The 20,779-nt window shown below is 37.8% G+C and overlaps 1 protein-coding gene across 1 annotated transcript in view; it reads left to right on the top strand.

Annotated features, from left to right (window-relative positions):
• Positions 1-20,779, top strand: part of UNC13C (unc-13 homolog C) — a 611,946-nt gene that overhangs the window by 311,307 nt on the left and 279,860 nt on the right. Inside the window, exon 16 of the mRNA XM_047738968.1 lies at positions 11,573-11,729. Coding sequence (XP_047594924.1) covers positions 11,573-11,729 — 157 coding nt within the window. The remainder of the gene's footprint in view (positions 1-11,572; positions 11,730-20,779) is intronic.

The raw sequence follows: 20,779 nt of genomic DNA on the forward strand, positions 1-20,779 counted from the left end.
AAAGCCCAAATGCAAGGGCGGGTCAGTTCTGGTGGAGATAATGGCCCCAATGCAGGGATGAGTCGGGTCAGATGGAGACATCTAATCAGTAAAGCGTGCATACTATCTCCCTAGCTACCTAGGAGTGTGGGCCCCGCCTTTTGGGCACCAATTCTGACCAAGGTGATAGGCTAGTTCAAATAGCTACTATAGGGTAAATTGTAATTCACTTGGCCACCTGTGGGTGACCTAGCATGACTGTGCGGCTTTCTCTGTGTGTTACAATCTCATTGGCCACCTTTGTGTGGCCAGGCTCAACCACATGGCCTTTGCTCTATAAAAGTTAGTCAGTAAGGCAGGGAGGGGTCGCCTCTTTGCAAAAGTTGGCCCTGGCCGGTCAGTTTGATTCTCGATGCTTGGCGTGAAATAAAGCTTTGCTTGAGCTTCGCTTTGTATCAGTCTCGCTCCTTTGATCATGGACCCATTATTGGGGGACCTTTTACAAGCATGTATGCAATCGCTGAAATGCATGCAAATTTGACTTTTAGGGAGCAAATGTGATAAATACTGTTTCAGTATATTTCTGACATTAGAATACAGATAGTCTTTCCCTTCACCTTATATTGTTTCTCTGAAATCCCCAAAGGATCTAGAAATTACTGTTGTCTTTATGGTGCTCCCTTCCAATCACCCTGCTCATATTTTTATTAAAAAAGAAAGAAAGAAAGAAAGAAAGAAAGAAAGAAAGAAAGAAAGAAAAGCAATAACTGATCTTTAAATCTTTTGAATTAAAGGCATTTGGACCCCTTGAAAACCACAAGAGGATATGATTGGGGACAATTGATCCTGAAAAGGCATGAGTTAGATGATTATCCTTCCTTGTCCCCCACCCCAGCCCCATCGTGATACCTACAAAACAATAACAAGGGACCAAATCTGGATGCATATTTTGAAATACACATGACTTCTCAACATTTTGCTAATAATATTTGAGAATTAATGATTGATTATGTTGTAGCAATTGCGTTAGCTTAAAACCTGCCAGTAACTATCTTACCACTGCCAGTTTAAGCGTCATCTTTTTGAGTTTGTTACTCTAACTTTTGGCATGAAGCTGAAATTCCATTTGTTAAATTGGTTTGACACTAACCCCATTTTCTTCAACAAGGCAAAGTCAGGGGATTTAAACATTATTGATCCATTGTTTTCAGTTGTACCTGTGTTGGGAAATGTTAGCATTTTCTGAGATTACAATAGTACTTGTGGGCTTCTTTTGTTTGAAGGTATACTTTTGGAAGGGGTGGTTTGCTGCAAGGTACTCTTCAGTCCTTTTAAATTGCTAATTGTACTTTAAATCCCATTTTCCCTCTCGGTCCTACAACAATATAAGTAGCGTTGAAACTATTGAAACTACAGCCTTTAAAAGGAATTGATTTTCAAGGAGATGCTTAGAAGCAAGAAACTTCACCTTTGCAATAACCACACATAAAGAAGAGACACACATAAAGTCAGAAGAATGTGCTTTGCAAATTAAAGACTATGTAGAAGTCTGTTAGCTGGTAACTCCCAAGGAGCGAAGGATGCCTGCCGATGGCTCCCTTGTCCCCTGCTTTCTGGCTATCCTTATTAACCAGGGCTCCGATAGAATCAGATGTTGATGGTGGGAGGAAGTAATGTTTATGGCTGGACACAAGCAATTATCTGTGTTCAGAGATGCATAACATGCTAAAGCTTTCACTTTCACTTCAAAGATGGAGAAACTGAATCTAAGAGTGATGGAGTTACTTTTCTAAGAGCTAGGATTAGAGTGAATCATGCCTTGCCATAGTACCTATAACTCTAAATTAGCCACCCAAAATCCCTCTTTCTGCCCCACACACCAAAAGCAATTTGTTGACTGTTTTTTCAAGGTTTTCAAGAAGTGTTGGGGTGCTTGGGTGGCTCAGTGGGTTAAAGTCTGTGCCTTCAGCTCAGGTCATGATCCCAGGGTCCTGGGATCAAGCCCCGCATTGGGCTCTCCGCTCAGCAGTGAACCTGCTTCCTCCTCTCTCTCTGCCTGCCTCTCTGCCTGCTTGTGATCTCTTTCTGTCAAATAAATAAATAAAATCTTTAAAAAAAAAAAAGTGTAGCCACTAACCCTGATTAATACTCAGCCTTCTTCAAAATTTAAGTCTCTCTCTTTTTTTTTCTTTCTGTCATCTGAGAAATGTCTACTTTGATGCTTAATATTTTCTTGATTATATTGACTGCCTCATCATTTACCATTTACGTTAAAAGGGAATGTTAAATGGCAAGTTCAATGTAGACTATTACTTTGGTACTAAGATATACCAGCTGTGATTTACTATTATCCTCATCACAGTTTCTAGAAAAGGACAGGCTCACCTAGATGGCTCAGTTGGTTAAGGGCCAGACTCTTGATTTCAGTTCAGGTCATGATCTCAGGGTTGTGAGATTGAGCCCCTCATCTGGCTCTGTGCCAGGTGTGGAGCTTGCTTAAGATTCTCTCTCCCTGTCTCTCCCCACCCTCAAAAAAATAAATAAATAAATAAATAAATAAATAAATAAATAAATAAAAGAAGAAGACAGGTATTTTTTACTAGCCAGGGAAAAGGTTATATTCATAAGAGTGACTTGGAAATTCTGAATTTTAATGTTTTATTTTAAAAGTTACTATAAAATGCTTAAACTTTTTTTTTTTTCCAAGTGCTTTAACTTTTAACATTAGTATTTCAACTCCTAGTTAACTCCGGAGTCACTAGTTTTAAGAAGAACATTTTAATGTAAGTGCTAAGAAGTGACAATTATTGTATCTTTAATTTTTAGATATATTGAAACATGTTCAATTTAATTCCGACCAAATTAAGAAGGACCATATTTATGACTTTAATCTATTTACCTTCTTCCTTTTACCAGACAATGAAAATTTTATTGCTTATAATTTTAATTAGCTCACAAGAAAAACACCATTGTGAGGTTAATTTGATGTTTACACTGATGTAAAGTTCTAATGGAATGAAAAGTAGCATTAAATGAAATAGTGAGTTTTTCTCATTGTTCTCCTTTGATTTTCACATTGCTGTTCTCGTCCCTGTATTTTGCTTTAGGAAGTTATGAGTGAAAAATCATTCCATTAATATCTTCAAAATTAAGTCTCAATATATTTTATTTAGTGAAATCAGAGTGGTATCTATTTTATAGTAATTTTATAGTAATTTTTTTGCATCTACACATTAACCAGAAACTGGTGAGGTCTATGATAAACTTTGAAAGAAAAAACATTTTACGTGTGATATGTTGTTGACTTCTTCTGTAAAAATCTTGTTTAATAGTATTTTAAAGAATAATATGGATTATATACTTTTTTTTTTTTACACTTTTATATGTTAAAATAATATGTAAAGATGTTTGCATCTTTCTTGTTTGGCAACTTACAGGTTCCTTTGAATCCATATTTTTTTGACCACCTAGGTATTGTTGGCATTCACCTAAAGACCTTAAACTGGAAGTCAAGTCTCTAAAAATGCTCCACCATTACCCATGACTTTATTTAAATGCAGCTCTCATCCAGACTGGGAAAAGATACTTACTTGTTCTTTTTGGTGGATTCTCTATATATAAAAACTGGATTATCCACACCCCTCCCCCAGATAATCTAAACAAGCTGTGAACTCTTGTCTTACTGGAAGTAAAACATTAAAGATTATGTATAATCCCCAGGATACACTGTTCCCAGTGTTCTTCCGGGCCTTTTTTCTAACAAGCTTCAAATCCTATTGCCTAGTCCCTTTTACACAAGCTGTACTGCAATCTTGGGATTTGTATATTCTTTAATGGATATAGAGTTGAGTAGGTGTGAGAAACAAGAGATAGCTCTTTGCGGCCTTGAGAAGCCATTAGCATGGAATAGGGAGTGATGGAGAGCCTGCTGGCCAGCAGTCTCAGCCCCAGTCTTAGATACAGGGTTGGCAGTGTATGATTGCTAGAAATATCCTTCCATTTCCTCTCTAGTCAGGTTAATATTTTAGGAGTTTAGACACACTAGTCAGCCACTGAACATCTCTCAACCCAGCCAGCTGCCCTAAACTTAGGCAGAGTCTACTTAGGAAAAGTATCTTTTCCTAATCTAAAGATACCGGGAAATCTTTGATTGGTACTCTAATATCTAGTGCTTTTATGACTTGACATTCTTTTTTGTTTTCCTCAGACATTTCCATGGGAAGTTTCAAGGGGTGAATCACATATAGCTAGCTACCTCCAATCATACCCCAGAAATTATCTCAGTTAAATTAAAACCAGAAAGCAAAGTATTTCTGTCTATCCTCTAAGATGAATATATGCCTAATGCTCTGGAAAATTTAAAATATATAGCAGTTATAAGCAGAATGCTATTAACCTTCAAAGTTATTGTAATCATTACTATTAACCGTTAGGTACTTCAACAAATGTTTATAAAGCAATTATCTGTTTTCATAAACTGTTGTACTCAAGGTAACAAACCACATGTCCTCTACACTCTAATTCTATGTAAATACATTTGGCTCACATTGTTTTTGTTTTCATTAATAAACATCGGTCATCTCCCTTGTACAAGAAAACACCATGCTAGAGGCAGGCTGAATAAGATGAGACGACAAAGCATGTACTAGACACATGCTGAAAGGACCAGATACATGTGCAGGTAATATACAACATTGAAGAAGTAAGGAGGAGGATAAATTAAGAGAAAGATTCCTAGTGGTTAAGAGCAATGGCTTTAAACTTATATTGCCTGAGCTCCAATCCTGAATCACCTTACTTGTTCTGTGACCTTAAGAAGGAAAAAAAAAAAAATAGAGGGGCGCCTGAGTAGACAAGTTGGTTAAACATCTGTCACTTGGTTTCAGCTCATGCCGTGATCTTAGGCTCATGAGACTGAGCCCTACATGGGGCTCTGCACTCAAAGGGGAGCCTGCTTGGGATTCTCCCTCTCTTTCTGCCACTGTCCCTGTCCCCCATGCACACTCTCTCTCAATCAAAGAAAAAAATCTTTAAAAAAGAAGAAAATTAGAAAAGGAAAATAAATATTTAATTACCGCAAAGACAGGGAGAGGATCAGACTTCAAAAGCACTGGCAAAACAAAGCAAAAACATAACCTACCTAAAGGTACGTATTTTACATGGAATTCCTGTGCTGTTCTTGGTGAGGCACCAAGCTGGTGTCCATATTTTCAGAGGTCATAATAAATTTTCAGATATAATGAGTAAAAGCAAGTTCAAAATTATTTTGTTAGAAACTTTAGGTGTCAGAGAAATATTCAAGGTTTTAGATCTTGGAGGTCAGAAACCATGTGATTCTGTGAGTTTTAGATGACCTCAAGATTATTTTGTTCCAGAATGATGATGTACTTCATCATTTTGGAAGCACGACAGAAGTATTATTTTTACTTCTTTTTTTTTAAGATTTTATTTATTTATTTGTCAGAGAGAGAGAGGGAGAGCGAGCACAGGCAGACAGAGTGGCAGGCAGAGGCAGAGGGAGAAGCAGGCTCCCTAACGAGCAAGGAGCCCGATGTGGAACTCCATCCCAGGACGCTGGGATCATAACCTGAGCCGAAAGCAGCTGCCCAACCGAGCCACCCAGGCGTCCCTCATTTTTACTTCTCTATCTTCCTAAATTGTTTTTGTTCTGCTTCCAGTACCTACTCATTTCAATTTATCTTTACAACACTCTGGAGTCATCTTTCCAAATTTGTCTGATAATGTCAGTTGCCTCTGCAAAAATCTCCACCAACTCCAAATAATCCACATGAGATGTGAAAACCCTTAGCAGGAAACCAGCAGAATGTGGCCTTGACCCGCTTACCTTGGTCACCCCCAGCACCTACCCACTTTTCATCCTATTTACTCTTACTGCAAACTCCTGTCATTCCACTAACATTGATTTTGTTAAGGTCACAATAAAGTATATTTGTCAAGTCCAATAGTCTACTTTCTGTCCTTAAAAGACTTTCTCACTTTACCTAACAGCATCATTTATTCTTTACCTGAAAACCTCCCATTCTCATGGTTTCCCTGGTCCCATCTGTCCCCCCCACCCCCTTTGGCCTCAATCATAGAATCCGCCCCCCACCTTTTATTTCAATAGTCTCTTACATGTTGATGTTTCCCAGGCTCTAAACCCTGGCATTTCTCTCATCATGCTACATAATCTTCCAGGATGATCTTATTGTTTCTCATGGTTTTGACTGATGCTGACACGCTGGTGACCCCCTCCACCCCGATCCAAGTGTCCAGTTTAGGTGTCCAGTAACCTGGTAGACATTCCTATGTGAAAGCCCTATAAGTACCTTAAGCTTAAACTCAACTGAACATCTAATCCCCACCTTAAAATTTCTTTCTCCTTTTTAATTCCTAGTTCACTTGGCAGAGGTACCAGTAACCCAAACTGAAACCTTGGAACCAAACCATCTCTCTCTCTCTCTTTTAAAGATTTTATTTATTCACTTTAGAGAGAGAAAGAGAGAGAGCAAGTGCACATAAGCAGGGGAAGAGAGAGAAGCAGACTCTCTGCTGAGCTGGGAGTCCAGCATGGGTCTCGATCCCAGGACCTGGAAATCATGACCTGAGCCAAAGGCAGATGATTAACTATCTGAGCCACCCAGAAGCCCCAAGGAACTTAACCATTTCTCTTCCCTACTTCTCTACTTCTCAGTCCTCATCAGTCACCAAGTCCTGACAGTTTTTCTTCCCTCAATGTTTTCACATTCATTCCCTCCTTCATATTTCATATAGCTATTACCATAGTTCAGATACCCTCCATCTCTTTCCTATGTATCCTCTTGACTGGACTCTTCAGTCTCACCTTCTTTATTTTTTTTAAAGACTTTATTTGTTGAGAGAAAGAGTGTGAGAGAGAGAGAGGGAGGGAGAGCATGAGCAGGGGGGCGGTCAGAGGGAGAGGGAGAAACAGACTCCCCGCTGAGCAAGGAACTCGCTGCAGGACTCTATCCCAGGACCTTGGGATCATGACCTGAGCCGAAGGCAGATGCCTAACTGACTGACCCACCCAGGTGCCCCTGTCTCACCTTCTTTAAACCCATTCTCCTAAAGTCTCCTTCCTACCAAGTTACTCTATTTAAATTCAACTCTCATGATGGTACTTTCTATCCATGTAAAAAGCTAGAGTTCCTTGGAGATACTGTTTTTACTTAAACTCACTCTAAGACTTTGAATTTTGTGTGAAAAAGTCCTTTGGTCTAGAAAATAGGTCCAACTTGCCTAACTTATTTCACGAGACTCTCCTACATACCCCCAATGTTGTCTCTGGTCAGACTAAGTGTAGGGTATTCTCTGGGAAATTTGGGCTCTACCAACCTAAAATTGCTAGGGTTCACTGCACATAATATCTTTTCCCCATTGTGCCTTGGTTTTTACTCCTCTATTCCTCTGAAATAGATCTTTTACGTATCAGTGACAGCAAACCCTATGCTGGGTTTGGCTATTTCTGGGTCATGCATTAACTCTTAGCCCAGTCTCAGTTTGAGACCCACCAGGGCACAATATGCACACTCCAACTTACTCTTCTAGCACTCTGTTTGGCTTTTCTTTCTCATAACATTTGCCTAATTGTTTTACATTTCTTGTGTGGCTAATTCTCCCATTTGTCTGTAAGTGGATTCATTAATATATATCCAATGCCTAACACAGTATCTCACACTTAGAATAAATATTCATTAGACCAAAGTGGCTGCTTGCATTCCCACCAACAGTGTAAGAGGGTTCCCCTTTCTCCACATCCTAATACTTGTTGTTTACTGTCTTGTTGAATTTGGCCATTCTAACTGGTGTAAGGTGGTATCTCAATATGGTTTTGATTTGAAACTCCCTGATGGCTAATGATGATGAACATTTTTTCATGTGTCTGCTAGCCATTTGTATGTCTTCTTTGGAGAAGTGTCTGTTCATGTCTTCTGCCATTTTTTGATGTAATTTTGTTTTTTTGAGTATTGAGTTTGAGGAGTTCTTTATAGATCTTGGATATCAGCCCTTTGTCTGTAGTGTCATTTGCAAATATCTTCTCCCATTCCGTAGGTTGCCTCTTTGTTTTGTTGACTGTTTCCTCTGCTGTTCAGAAGCTTATGATCTTGATGAACTCCCAAAAGTTCATTTTCACTTTTGTTTCCTTTGCCTTTGGAGACATGTCTTGAAAGAAGTTGCTGTGGCTGATGTCGAAGAGGTTACTGCCTATGTTCTCCTCTAGGATTTTGATAGATTCCTGCCTCACGTTGAGGTCTTTCATCCATTTCGAGTTTATCTTTGTGTACGGTGTGAGAGAAGGTCTAGTTTCATTCTTCTATACATAGCTGTCCAATTTTCCCAGATGAAGCCATCAGAAAGGTTGAATACCCAACTTTTGTATCAACATGGATGGGACTGGAGGAGATTATGCTGAGTGAAATAAATCAAGCAGAGAAAGTCGATTATCATATGGTTTCACTTATTTGTGGAGCATAATGAATAACATGGAGGGCATTAGGAAAAGAAAAGAAAAAGTGAATTTGGGGAAATGGGAGGGGGAGATGAACCATGAGAGACTGTGGACTCTGAGAAACAAACTGAGGGTTTTGGAAGGGAGGGGGATGGGAGGATGGGTGAGCCTGGTGGTGGGTATTAAGGAGGGCACATATTGCATGGAGCACTGGGTGTGGTGCATAAGCAATTAATCTTGGAACACTGAAAAAAATAAAATTAAGATATTAAAAATATGTATTTATTGGACCAAATTCTAGGGACTCTAAACTCTTTACTCTTCTGTAAAGCCATTACATGAATTTTAATCCTCAAGACCTTGACTCAGACATTTCCCTCTGATGTCTCCTCTGTGGGCTTACCACCAGTGGGCTCCAATCAGCCTTTGAACCTGCGTCCTCCATCTCTGGGCCTCCGGACTTCCTCTATCCAATGGATACCTCTGTAATAGCATGAAAACTTTTACATAATTCTGTAATAGCACTTTCTCTTGCATGGGAAAACTAGTCTTTAATGTGTGTCCTCTTGATTAGGGTATACATATTTTACTCCAGGAGCATGTTTTAAACAACTTTAGATTCCTGTCATGAAAAATAGTTCCAGAAAGATAGTAGATGTGTAGTTACTGAAGGGAGAGGACTCTGGCCAGATGCCTTTGATTAAAAAAATGAACAAGCAAAATGAAAGGTTAAAGCATAGAAAAATACTATAGTCAATTCTAATTCTATTTCTAATCAGTTCTAATAGGAGAAAGTATTATAATCCTACCATTTAGCTATAAATTGAATTGTTTTTTGAAGAAAATTTAAAAGTATGAAAACCAGTGTATTTTTTACTGCCTTTCTGATTTTATGAGTATGTATTAACATAATGATAAGTACATAGCAAAGATTGTGTTACACTAGGTAACTCAAAATTACATCTCTCAAAGCCCCCAAAGCCACAATTTTGTAGGGCATTTTCATCATTAAAAGATTAAAACACTAAGTTTACCAACTCAAAGTATAAAAGAGGCAAAGCTTGCTTGTTTATATCCCTGGTCTCCCCATATTATGCTCATTTTCCCTCTCAGATGCCTTATAAGCAATGAACGTTGTTCAATAATTGTGTCATCTTCCTTATAAGACTTTCAATTTCACCTACAGAATTCACGCTAGAAGCACCTTCAGAATATTTATTATGTTTGTCCATTATTTCTGCTTAAAGTCCCTACTAAATCATTACTGATCTCATGGGCACCAAAAATCAGAAGGTGGCAGCTACCAGATTTAAATAGTAGGTAACACTTGGCTGCATCAGGGAGACATGGATGCCTTTTTTTTTTTTTTTTTTAATAAACCAAGAGCAAGATTGTTCATCCTGGTGACCTCCAGTATCCCTTTAAATATATAAAGCATGTTCAGGATAATAAACTTCTTGTGTTTGAGCTTCTTACCAATTTATTTTGACAATTGATGTTTCTATAACTCTTGTTCCCCCTAGGTATGTATATTTTCCTTGTGCCATCCCCCATACATTTACATTTAGGTCTTGCATATTCCACAACTCAACCTCTAACTTGGGTCTAACAAATTTTATTATTGTGAATTGCTCAAAAAAAAAAAGATACATTTGTTAAGAGATTTTGCTTTCTATTTTTAATATCCTTATATTATTTGTGATATTCTTAACAGATATAATTAATTTAGTATATAATAAAGTCAAAGTAGGTATCATTTACCTAATGGAAGCAATCCGTGATCGTGTATTTCTAGGGTTAAATAGCAAAACATCATGCAACTCCCACGGTAGGCTTTGTTATTCATAATCCTCAAAGATCCGTGTTTAAAACTTTAACCTATCTTTATCAGCTAGTATCGCGACAAGCTGCGTGAGTGACATAGCTAAAATCTAAGAAAAGCCACCATTTCCAGGACCATCATCCATTTCTTTTGAGGTGTCATTCAGAGCATTTATTTATGTTTGTTCATTCTGTGATTGGGTTTAGTAATACGGAATTCAGAGATGCCTAAGTGAAGGAAAAATTACTGACATAGGAGAACAAAATAGCATCAGATCGCATACTGAAAATTTCTTTCCTCTGTATTTTATCTTCTCACTTTTATCATAAGATGTGCTTTCAATTTTCAACTCTTTTGTTATAGTTCAAATGAAACAGGTTTTCTTGAGAGAAGTAACAAAAACTGAACACTGGATGCTTCTGATGTTCTGTGAATGATACTATTATTCAGGGTTTAAAAGAAATGGTCTTTAAACATTGAGCTGGCATAATTCAATCTGTCCTCACTATTCATCCGTTTGCCTTATTAAATCCTGGTTGCAGCAAAATGGCAGGAAAGCCCAACTGCTTCTGGAAGGTATTCTGATGACAAAATTCCAGAAACTGGACTCAAGTCAGATGTTAAGTTCACTTGTTCAGTAAACTTGCAAAGAAAGGAGAGCCTCGGGGTGCCTGGGTGACTCAGTGGGTTAAAGCCTCTGACTTTGGCTCAGGTCATGACCCCAGGGTTCTGAGATCAAGCCCCACATCGGGCTCTCTGCTCAGCAGGGAGCCTACTTCCTCCTCTCTCTCTTTGCCTGCCTCTCTGCCTACTTGTGATCTCTGTCTGTCATATAAATAAATAAAATCTTTAAAAAAAAAAAAGAGAGAGAGCCTCTTGGTTCATCAATGTGATAGGAGTACAAGAATGAAAGGGCATTCTGGTTGAAATAGAGCATTTGGGGAACTGAAGTAAGTGACGGCATAGTTGGTGGAGAACGGGAGACTCCCATGGGATTGCTTTCCATCGGTGCTGGATTCCATTGGAAATTGCACTTTGGATGTGTACACACAACACTCCCACAGTTGAATTATGCACTCATCCCTGGGACAAATCACATTCTAATTAAACCACCTCCCATTTATGAATGACACATTTTTAAAAGCTGAAATCGCTTTCTCTTTCATGTAGTGGAGATTGTGGGAGTTTTTGTTCTTTTTCGTAGATGTAGTTAAGGAAGTAATCACTGGCATTGGAGGGTGCGCTGTTACATGAATTAATTGGTTTGTATTTTAAGAGTGCTTAATGTTTTTGTCTTGTAGGCACTTTTCATGTCTGTCTTCTAAATACATGTGCCCTGGCGTCCCTGCTGTCATGAGCACCTTGTTGGCAAATATAAATGCTTTCTATGCTCACACAACTGTTTCAACAAATGTGCAAGTTTCTGCCTCAGATCGATTTGCTGCTACCAACTTTGGTGTAAGTATTTTTGGATTTTCAGATTCCTACTAGCTTATGGGAGTTACATTTTCAACAGACTTTGGATTCTAGATATTCTTGGAATCTCACTGCAGGAGGCACTTCTTAGGGAATATCTTACAGTATAATGGGCGAAAGCTAAAAGTTCATGGGAAACATACCCTGTAAAATAACTTGGGTCGTCAGTAGGCATCTTCATGGAATGAAGTCACCCTATCTGGAATAATCTTTTTCTCAATGAGGACACATAAATTTTCTGAAAGAGTACTGGGACTTATAGGACTTTCTCCATATATGCAAAGTAAGGATTTACCCTTTCAGATGCTCCCTGGTAAAAATGAGTTTGGTTGGCTTCTCTTGAGACTATTAGCCTCCATTTATACCTTTGATTGGTTTTTACTGTTACTTATAGATATTGCCACATTGAAGTAAAATGTAGTAGGTGTTTAAAGAGTCTTAAGAACTATCTGTACCCAATGAAGACTGTCCACCTGAAGTAGTCACATGCATCAAAGATGCATTGAAAAGTAGGAATGCAGGTATCTCAAGGAAACTCAAGTACTTAGTGGTTGTAACTGTCACTGGAACTCATTCTCTATAAGCCTCATTAAATTGAAATTGACAAGACTGGAAACAGGATATAATTTATAGTAAGTGCAGTAACATGGTACAGATCTAAACTAAGACAAAATTAGTAAAGATGGAGGAGAAAGGACAAATTACAGAACTATTCATGGCATAGAATCAATAGTACTTGGTGTCTTTGGGGATGAAGACAGGGAAGGAAAGGGAAAGCTGTCTGGAGAGAAAGTTGTCTTCACTTACATAATTTTGACTAGGGCACGTATGTGGCTGGCAGTAGCTCTGTTCAATAACCCTATGAAACAAGTATTTTTACTTTTGTGTGTGTGTATACATGAAACTAAGATCCATTGTAGAAAAATGATTTTCATGACAACAGAGTTACTTTTTCCACTGTACATCAGAATTGGTTCACTGAATAGATTTTTGTTATTATGTTGGTAGAAATTAAATTTTTGGGATATGTGTCATAGAGTAGAAACAAATGAGACTCAGCAAATAAAAGTGTGTGAAGTCAGTAGGGGGAAAATGTGCTGCTGTGTATACAGTTTTTCTGTCCTTTTTTATCTGAAAGAAAATACATATGAGGCATGTGAAATGAATTGGAATCAAAGGAAAAAGTAATTGTTATTTAACGACAAATCAAATTAAGTACTAGTAGATGAAAATACTATCTGGGTTAGGAGTCATGGGATTTGAGTTTGTGTTCAAATTTAGCAAGCCAAGCCAGTCGTTCTAGCCTGAATTTCTCAATCTGCTCAATGAAAATAACAACTACCTTTTTAATGTGTTTCCAAATTGAAGATGAAAGCAAATGAGGTAAAATATGATAATCCAGTTTGTAAAAGTTGAAAATGCTCTATAGATATCAGGTGTGAGGATTTCATCTCTCCTGCTCTACCTACAGTATAAACATCATACTGTTAGACACGTTGAGTCTTGTAAGAGCTAGGACCAAAGAACCTTCCCTGACCAACTCAACAAAAAACTATTATAACTGATAACAGATCATCAGAATGGTTTTGTTAAAAAAACTCATCTTGATAATAAGATTGTTTTGAGATTTTACTTGTAACATAAAGTACACAGTGTAATGAAATTGTTTTGCTTTTAATATTCTGCCTGGGCACCTTGTAGAGAATAAGCCAGTGTTGGGGAACACTGAGCCTTTGTAGCTCTGAAAAAGAAGACATGTCTATATGATTAATATCTGTCATAAAAGCTACCTGGAGGAAAATGAGATAGAACTTCCTGCTGACCCAAAGAAGAAAAACCAAATTGATTTCACTACTTTTCAGTGACAACATGATTATAAAAAACTGTATTTTACAAATCAAATAACTTATTGTAGAAGAGGGCCCCAAATTTTTTTTCCTCAAGCTACATTTCGTAAATTGATGATTTGGTATATAAATGGGAGTGTGTTTTTCTCTGCCTATTGAAAATAATGTGACTTGCTCAGTCAGAGATATCTAAGTATAATGTTTCCCACCTCCAATTTATGGCCAAAGGTTCTTTTTCACCTGAATTCTGAATCTGATCTGTTTCTTCTGATTCAAGAATACCATTATATTGGTCCTTCTTCATCCTTCTCAAAGGTATAACCCAGACATTTTGAGTATCTAAATAATAAGCCAGTGGAAAAAGCTTTTCTTACTTTTTTTTTTTTTTTAAAGATTTTTATTTATTTATTTATTTGACAGAGAGATCCCAAGTAGGCAGAGAGGCAGGCTGAGAGAGAGGAGGAAGCAGGCTCCCTGCTGAGCAGAGAGCCCAATGTGGGGTTCCATCCCAGGACCCTGGGATCATGACCTGAGCCAAAGGCAGGGGCTTTAACCCACTGAGCCACCCAGGTGCCCCAACTTTTCTTACTTATGAGGATTGTAAACAAACACATATTTGGGGAAAAAAAAAACCCATCACTGTTACAATTCAGACATTTCAGACATGTGTACAATCGTTATTTCTAGTCATGCTTTGGATAAAAAATGTTCAAGTCTTGGGTGTGAAGAAGAGGAACAAAGAAACTTCATTGAGGAAAATGATTAGAAAAATTGGATGAACACGATAATAAAAAATGTCATATTATGAAAGGTAAGGGGAAACTATTTTGAGAAAAGGAATCTGTATAATACTCTCAACTGTTGCAAAAACTTCAAGTAAGATGGGGAAAGAAATGACCCCTTTAAATTTGGGAAATAGGAGGTAATTATTTAGTCAAGCAGTTGACATTGAAGCCTAATTTCATTGTGTCCTTCAGTGAATGGTATTGATGAATAGTTGTGTAAATTAGGTTCATTTGTTCATTAAAATATAATGCAATCACTAAAAATCATGTTTTTAAAGAGAAGTTCATAAAATTGAGCACTGTCCATGGTACAATAAATGAAAACAAAATTAATTCTGTAAATCTAACTCCAACATTGAAAACAACACACACAACTGGTTTAAAAATAAGACTGGAAGGAGATGTGCCAAAGTGCCAATGATAGAGCCACCTGGTAGGATGACAGTTAATATTTTGTTGTTTTGCTTTGTAGTCATCTTTATATTGGTATTCTAAAACTTACCTATATTTATATTAATTTTTTAATAAACATGAATGAAAGGGTGAATATGGCAGAGGAAATAGACTGTTTTGTTAACGAACTGGAATGAAAAGGCAAAGATTGGTCAAGGGAAGATTTTGTCATGAAAAAGATTTTATTTTTACTGGCTGGTTGGGTAAGGATTTTTTTTTTTAATTTAATAAGGTAAATTGAAACATGTTTATAGGTTATCAGGAAAGGAACAAGTTGTGATAGTGAAGTTGCAGATTTATCAGATGGAGAACATGTGATGCAGTGACATTGCAGAAGAGAAAGAAGAATAGGTAGTCGAGAGGACAAAAGGAGGGACATTCTTTGAAATGAGAAAGGACAAGTTCCTTTCTGAAATTTCAGGAATAAGGTAAGTATCCTTGCAAACAACTGTGACTTTTTGATACTGGAGTGAAAAGTTGGGTTTTCATACCCCATTAACATAATTTTCTCTGTGGTTGTCTGCAGGAACAGGAAATGCTCACCTATAAGATAGGGGCTATGATACAGATGCAGGAGGGGAAAGAGGTTATGACAGGTTTAGATAAATTATCAGAGGGAATAGAAAGGGGAATGCTTCAGGGCCATGTCACAGGAATTCCTAGAAAAGTTGAAGGTCTCATTTGATGTTGAGAAGCATAAATCACATTGTCACAATGCATGTGGCTGTGAGATTTTCTCAGAATTTTGCAGCATTCTGTTGCTCATGTAATGGAGACGGCAGAAGATTGGATTGACTCCAGATAGAAATTTTGTAGAAAAGAGGCAATGGAAGGGTGAGTGAATTAGTACATAGATTTCACCATGGGGTCTAGGTTTGAGAAGTTGCACCATGAGAGATAGAGACAAAAGATTTATGTAGGAACGTAATACATTTCAGTTAAAATTTCAAAGGGAAAGTCTTGGGTCCAAGATGTAGCTCTGGAAGTAGATTGTTGAAAATTGAGTATAAAACCGTTATAATTTAGTTAAACCTGCTCACAGGCCATGACCGCTGAATTTTCAGGAATACTGCAAGATAATTGTTGAACATAACAGTCCTTGAAACCAGAAGTACTGAGAATACTAACATCATGGAAATTGGGAAATGCTAAAAATCAAGGCATTTTTATTTTGAAGAGATGATTTAATAGCACACCATTGATTGTAAAGCTTGGAGTCAGGAAGATTAAAGAAATTTTTTGGATAAAACATCCCTGTGGGTGTGGAAAACACCATGGGTAGATCAGGGATTGGAAAGGAAGAAAACCCCGTGAGTTGGGGTTCAATATCTCAACTATAAAGAGAAGTATTTAGAAAATTTATTTAGTGAGTTATCTTAAAATACAATGAAGTATTAGTAAAATTGATACTTATCTAGTTCATTTTTTTCTAACATATATATCCTCTTTGACCCAGCCAGTGTTGGGCAAAAATAATTAAGCAAATGCTAATAAATATTTCTTTGCCTTACATATGTTCTTCTATTTGTCCACTTGTTCATTTGATATGTATTTATGTGATACCTCATTTAAGGCACTACAGCAGGTAATGAAGGGACTGAAAGATAAAAGGTGACTTCTAATGTCTGAAATTAATGGGGTAGTTACATAACCATATGTAGTGATAACCGTAAGTCACTCCCAAAATATGTTTAGTGTCAAAGGAGGTTATGTTAACAAATTTGCTTTGAGATTTAAGAGGAACAAATGACTGATTCTTCTCAGGGGCTCATGAAAGTTTGATAAAAGAAACAGGGTTTTTAGGGATGAGTAGTATTTCCCAAGCTCCAAGAAGTAGTAGGGAAACTACTTAGGTTTTGAAAGACATTTGAGTAACATCAAGAGTAAAGATACAAAATAAATTCAAAGTGTGTGGAAGGTAGCCTGCCTACTGAGTAGGGCAAATAGAATAAAAAATGGTAGTAGAAGAAGAAGCTGTACAACTGGGTTGATAATAGATTGTTGAGGGCCTTTTAAGCCTACTGAGATATTTGTACATTATTCTTGAAGCTTAGGGTGTAATCTGATAGAACCTTTGATTTAGAAAGTTAACTCTGTCGAAGAGATGTTGTAGAGGGGAGAGAGAGAATGTGTATCAGACACAGTTCAGGTGTAGTAATAGAAACCATCCTAGAAATTTTAAGTAGAAAGGGATTTGGCACAGGGGATTGGGTGCTTATAATATCATAGGAAGTCCTGGCAGAAGATTCTTCTATAATAATCCTCAAAATATCACAGTGAAACTGATTTGCAAGAGAAGTTGTGAGCTTACTTACAGTCAGGAAGGTGAGGAATCAGAAGGTGGCTTCTGCTAATGCAGCTATCTTTTTGAAACTACAAACCTAGAGTGACAGAGACTGGGAAATGCATGTCTCTAGGACTTGACTTAGCAGCAGAAGTAAACCAAGAAGCAGGAGGTGGGCCTCCATCTCTTCCTGTCTACTTTACAAATGTAGAGTACACATGCGTCTAGAAGGCAGAAACTAACATAATTGCATACATTTGCAAAGGAGTTTGGCAAATATGGTGCTGAGTTTTCTAGTCTCAGAACTCCAGAAAGCCACACGGAGGAAGGAGGAATGATTAAACCAGCTCCAGTATTGAATACAGGAGGACAAGATGGAAATTAGTGATAGGGCTGATGTGCGCAAAGGTGGATCTAAGTTTTGTGCTGCCTAAACCTTATGTAATTTGATGAGACTCTTTTTCAGAAGAATACACATTGTCAATAGAAAAGTAATATTCATTTCTAATAAAAAATGAATCCTGATGAATTTTAAATCACTACAGTGGGATACCACAAACATTACAAATTCCAGAAAAACAACATGATATTTTCATTAACTTCCTGATACATCTCTTTAAAAGTTTTTCTAGAGTTTTTGAGGGCAAATTCTTTGATCACTTCTTCATATAATGAAAATCCTGCAATATAATTTTTTATTAAAAAAAGATAATGCAGTCTTTACAAGAGTTGATCAAACTTTTTCTTTTTTTTGGAGTTGATCAAATGTTTTTATTTGATGTTTTTAGGAAAGTTTCTATTAACTTCAAAATTCATTGATAATGCAACACACATTTTATTGACTTAGATCAAGTTTGGGAAAACATTTATTATGTTTCTTTCATATGTAATATCAAAGCAAAAATTGTGCCTGAGAGAGTTAAACAGGCAATGAAAACAATCTGAGGCAATTTATTGCCCTAGCGGGAGAGGCTAGGGCTCCCTCTGAACTTAGTATACTAAAACAAAAGATAGAGTTTTTAAGAGCTGGAATAAGCTGGAGAAAAAAATACCTGAAGATATTGAGGGGAAATTTGATCAGTGGCATGTGTCCAGCTCATTAACATATTCTTGGGTGTGCAAGTGTCTTTTTCTGTAATGAGGCTGTTTGTGTTTGCTACTTGGTACCTACCAAAATTAGTCTCCTACTCTCCCCACAGAGGCTGGGAGTTGCAGATACTATCCCTTAGCTATAGGCTTTTAAAAAGATTTACATTTCAAAGGAGCAGAGAAAGAATTTACAGTTGTAAGTTTTTTATAGAGAATGCTCTAAAAGAGAGAGAGAGAGAGAGAGATCAGGGCCTAGAGTCAGGAAGAAACCTGTCTAAAATTTAGTCAGAGAGGGAGATGTTGGGGCTCTCTAGGTCCATGAGGAGCACCGTCTCAGGGCTTTCCCAGTGCCTATGAAGTGACTCCTTAAATACTCTTTGAATCGATCACATTTATTAGTCTGTCACTGATGCCATCATGTAGTGACATTTTATAGTTTTATGGTATCTGTTGATAGAAGTATTAATCTCAAATCAGTAAGAAATGTAAGCCTATTTTCCATATGTTCCCATGATTAACTAAATTATCAAAAAATATCAAAATAGGCTATGTATAATTTCTACTTGAAATGTTCTGTTCTTCTTAACGAATTACTGCTTTTGATATGATCTGGAAAAAAAAGTTCTTCCAATTAGCTGATCCACGTCAGAATACTTCTTATCCTACTTTTTCCAAAGTTTACGGAAACCTGAGGTCATGTGAACACCTAGCTAGGGATCTTCTCAGGGAAGCTGAAGTCAGTGAGGGCCCCCAACATTGAAGCAGCATCAGTTTCAAGTGAAACCCACCCCTGCTTCTGGATTGAGATACTGAAAAACAAAGAAATGGAAGAGAGAAGCTGAGGTTGATGCAGAGGTGTTTACACACCTTCATTATGAAGACTTTCCCTTCTCCAGTTCCCAGGATCTGAGGGCAACATGTTGACATTTCATGTTGATTTGAATGCACTTGTGGGGTAACAATGCCTTCCCCCCTACTCAAAATCCCTCCTGTCCTCTTGGGCCAAAATCAGCCCACCAGCTGTTTCATATGGAGATAAGAATAATTTCCACATTTTAGAGGGTTAAAAAATATCAAGAGGACTACCATTTTACAACACATGAGAATTACATGAAGTTCAAATTTCACTGTCCAAGAAACAAAACTTTATGGGAGACCAACCATGCCCCTTAGTTTATATATGGTCTCTGGGAGCTACTATGTTACAGTGGCAGAGTTTAATAGTTGCGACTGGCAACAAAGCTGAAAAAGCTTACTACCTGGCTCTTTCCAGACAGTTTTTTGACCCCTGGCCTAGAGTTATTTCTTTTTTTTTTTTTTTAATTTAAATTTAAATTTTTTTATTTTTATTTTTTTTAAGATTTTTAAATTCATTTTATTTATTTGAAAGCAAGAGACAGAGATAGAGAGCATAGGCAGGGAGAAGCAGACTCCCCCCTGAGCAGGGAGCCTGATGTAGTACTCGATCTCAGGATCCCAGGATCATGACCTGGGCCAAAGGCACATGCTTAACCGAGTAAGCTGCCCAAGCGTCCCTAAAGTTCTTCTTTTTTTTTTTTTTTTAAAGATTTTATTTATTTATTTGACAGAGAGAAATCACAAGTAGGCAGAGAGGCAGGCAGAGAGAGAGGAGGAAGCAGGCTCTCTGCTGAGCAGAAAGCCCGATGTGGGGCTCGAACCCAGGACCTGGGATCATGACCTGAGCCGAAGGCAGCGGCTTAACCCACTGAGCCACCCAGGCGCCCCCCTAAAGTTATTCTTATCAACTAATGAAACATAAGTTTTTGATAACCGATAGCAGTGTTTTGTTTTTTTTTTAAAGATTTTATTTATTTATTTGACAGAGAGAGATCACAAGCAGGCAGAGAGGCAGGCAGAGAGAGAGGAGGAAGCAGGCTCCCTGCTGAGCAGAGAGCCCGATGCGGGGCTCGATCCCAGGACCCTGAGATCATGACCTGAGCCGAAGGCAGCGGCTTAACCCACTGAGCCACCCAGGTGCCCCAAGCAGTGTTTTGATTAATGTGGTCACTACCAAATCCCAGGCCTGTGTAGACCTTCCCCGGCAGGAAAAACAGGGCGACAGGACGGTTTTTGATGTCGTGGGCATGTGCCTCGGGAGAATAATTTCCTAATCACCCAGCCTTTTGTTATTCCTCCAGTCGCACCATGCAGGAGATAGGCCTCCACAGTTCTTGCAAAGGCAATCTCTACTTAAATCGAAAAGTGATAAATAAAATTAATTTCAAGCTGTCCTGCTGTTTAAAGAATCTCTATGAAAATTCAGTCAGTAGCATACTTTTAATTTCCCATCATCTGATACTGTCTGGGATTTAGAGACAACAAGCCTGGCAGTTTTCTCCACATTTCTGTGTTCCTTGAATGTAAAATTTCCAGCTGGGCGCGGAAGACTTGGGTAAGAAGACCACACGTGTGATCTATATCAGTCACCGTTCTGTTTGGCTGCATGAAACAAACTCAACTGAACAGACTTAATAAGATTTTTTCCCCCATGGAACCCAAGTCCAAAGGTAGTAAGGAATTCAGGGCTAGCGTAGCTGCTCAGGATTGTCATTT

This window comes from Lutra lutra, chromosome 7 (genome assembly GCF_902655055.1).
Source record: "Lutra lutra chromosome 7, mLutLut1.2, whole genome shotgun sequence".
Classification (NCBI taxonomy): Eukaryota; Metazoa; Chordata; class Mammalia; order Carnivora; family Mustelidae; genus Lutra; species Lutra lutra.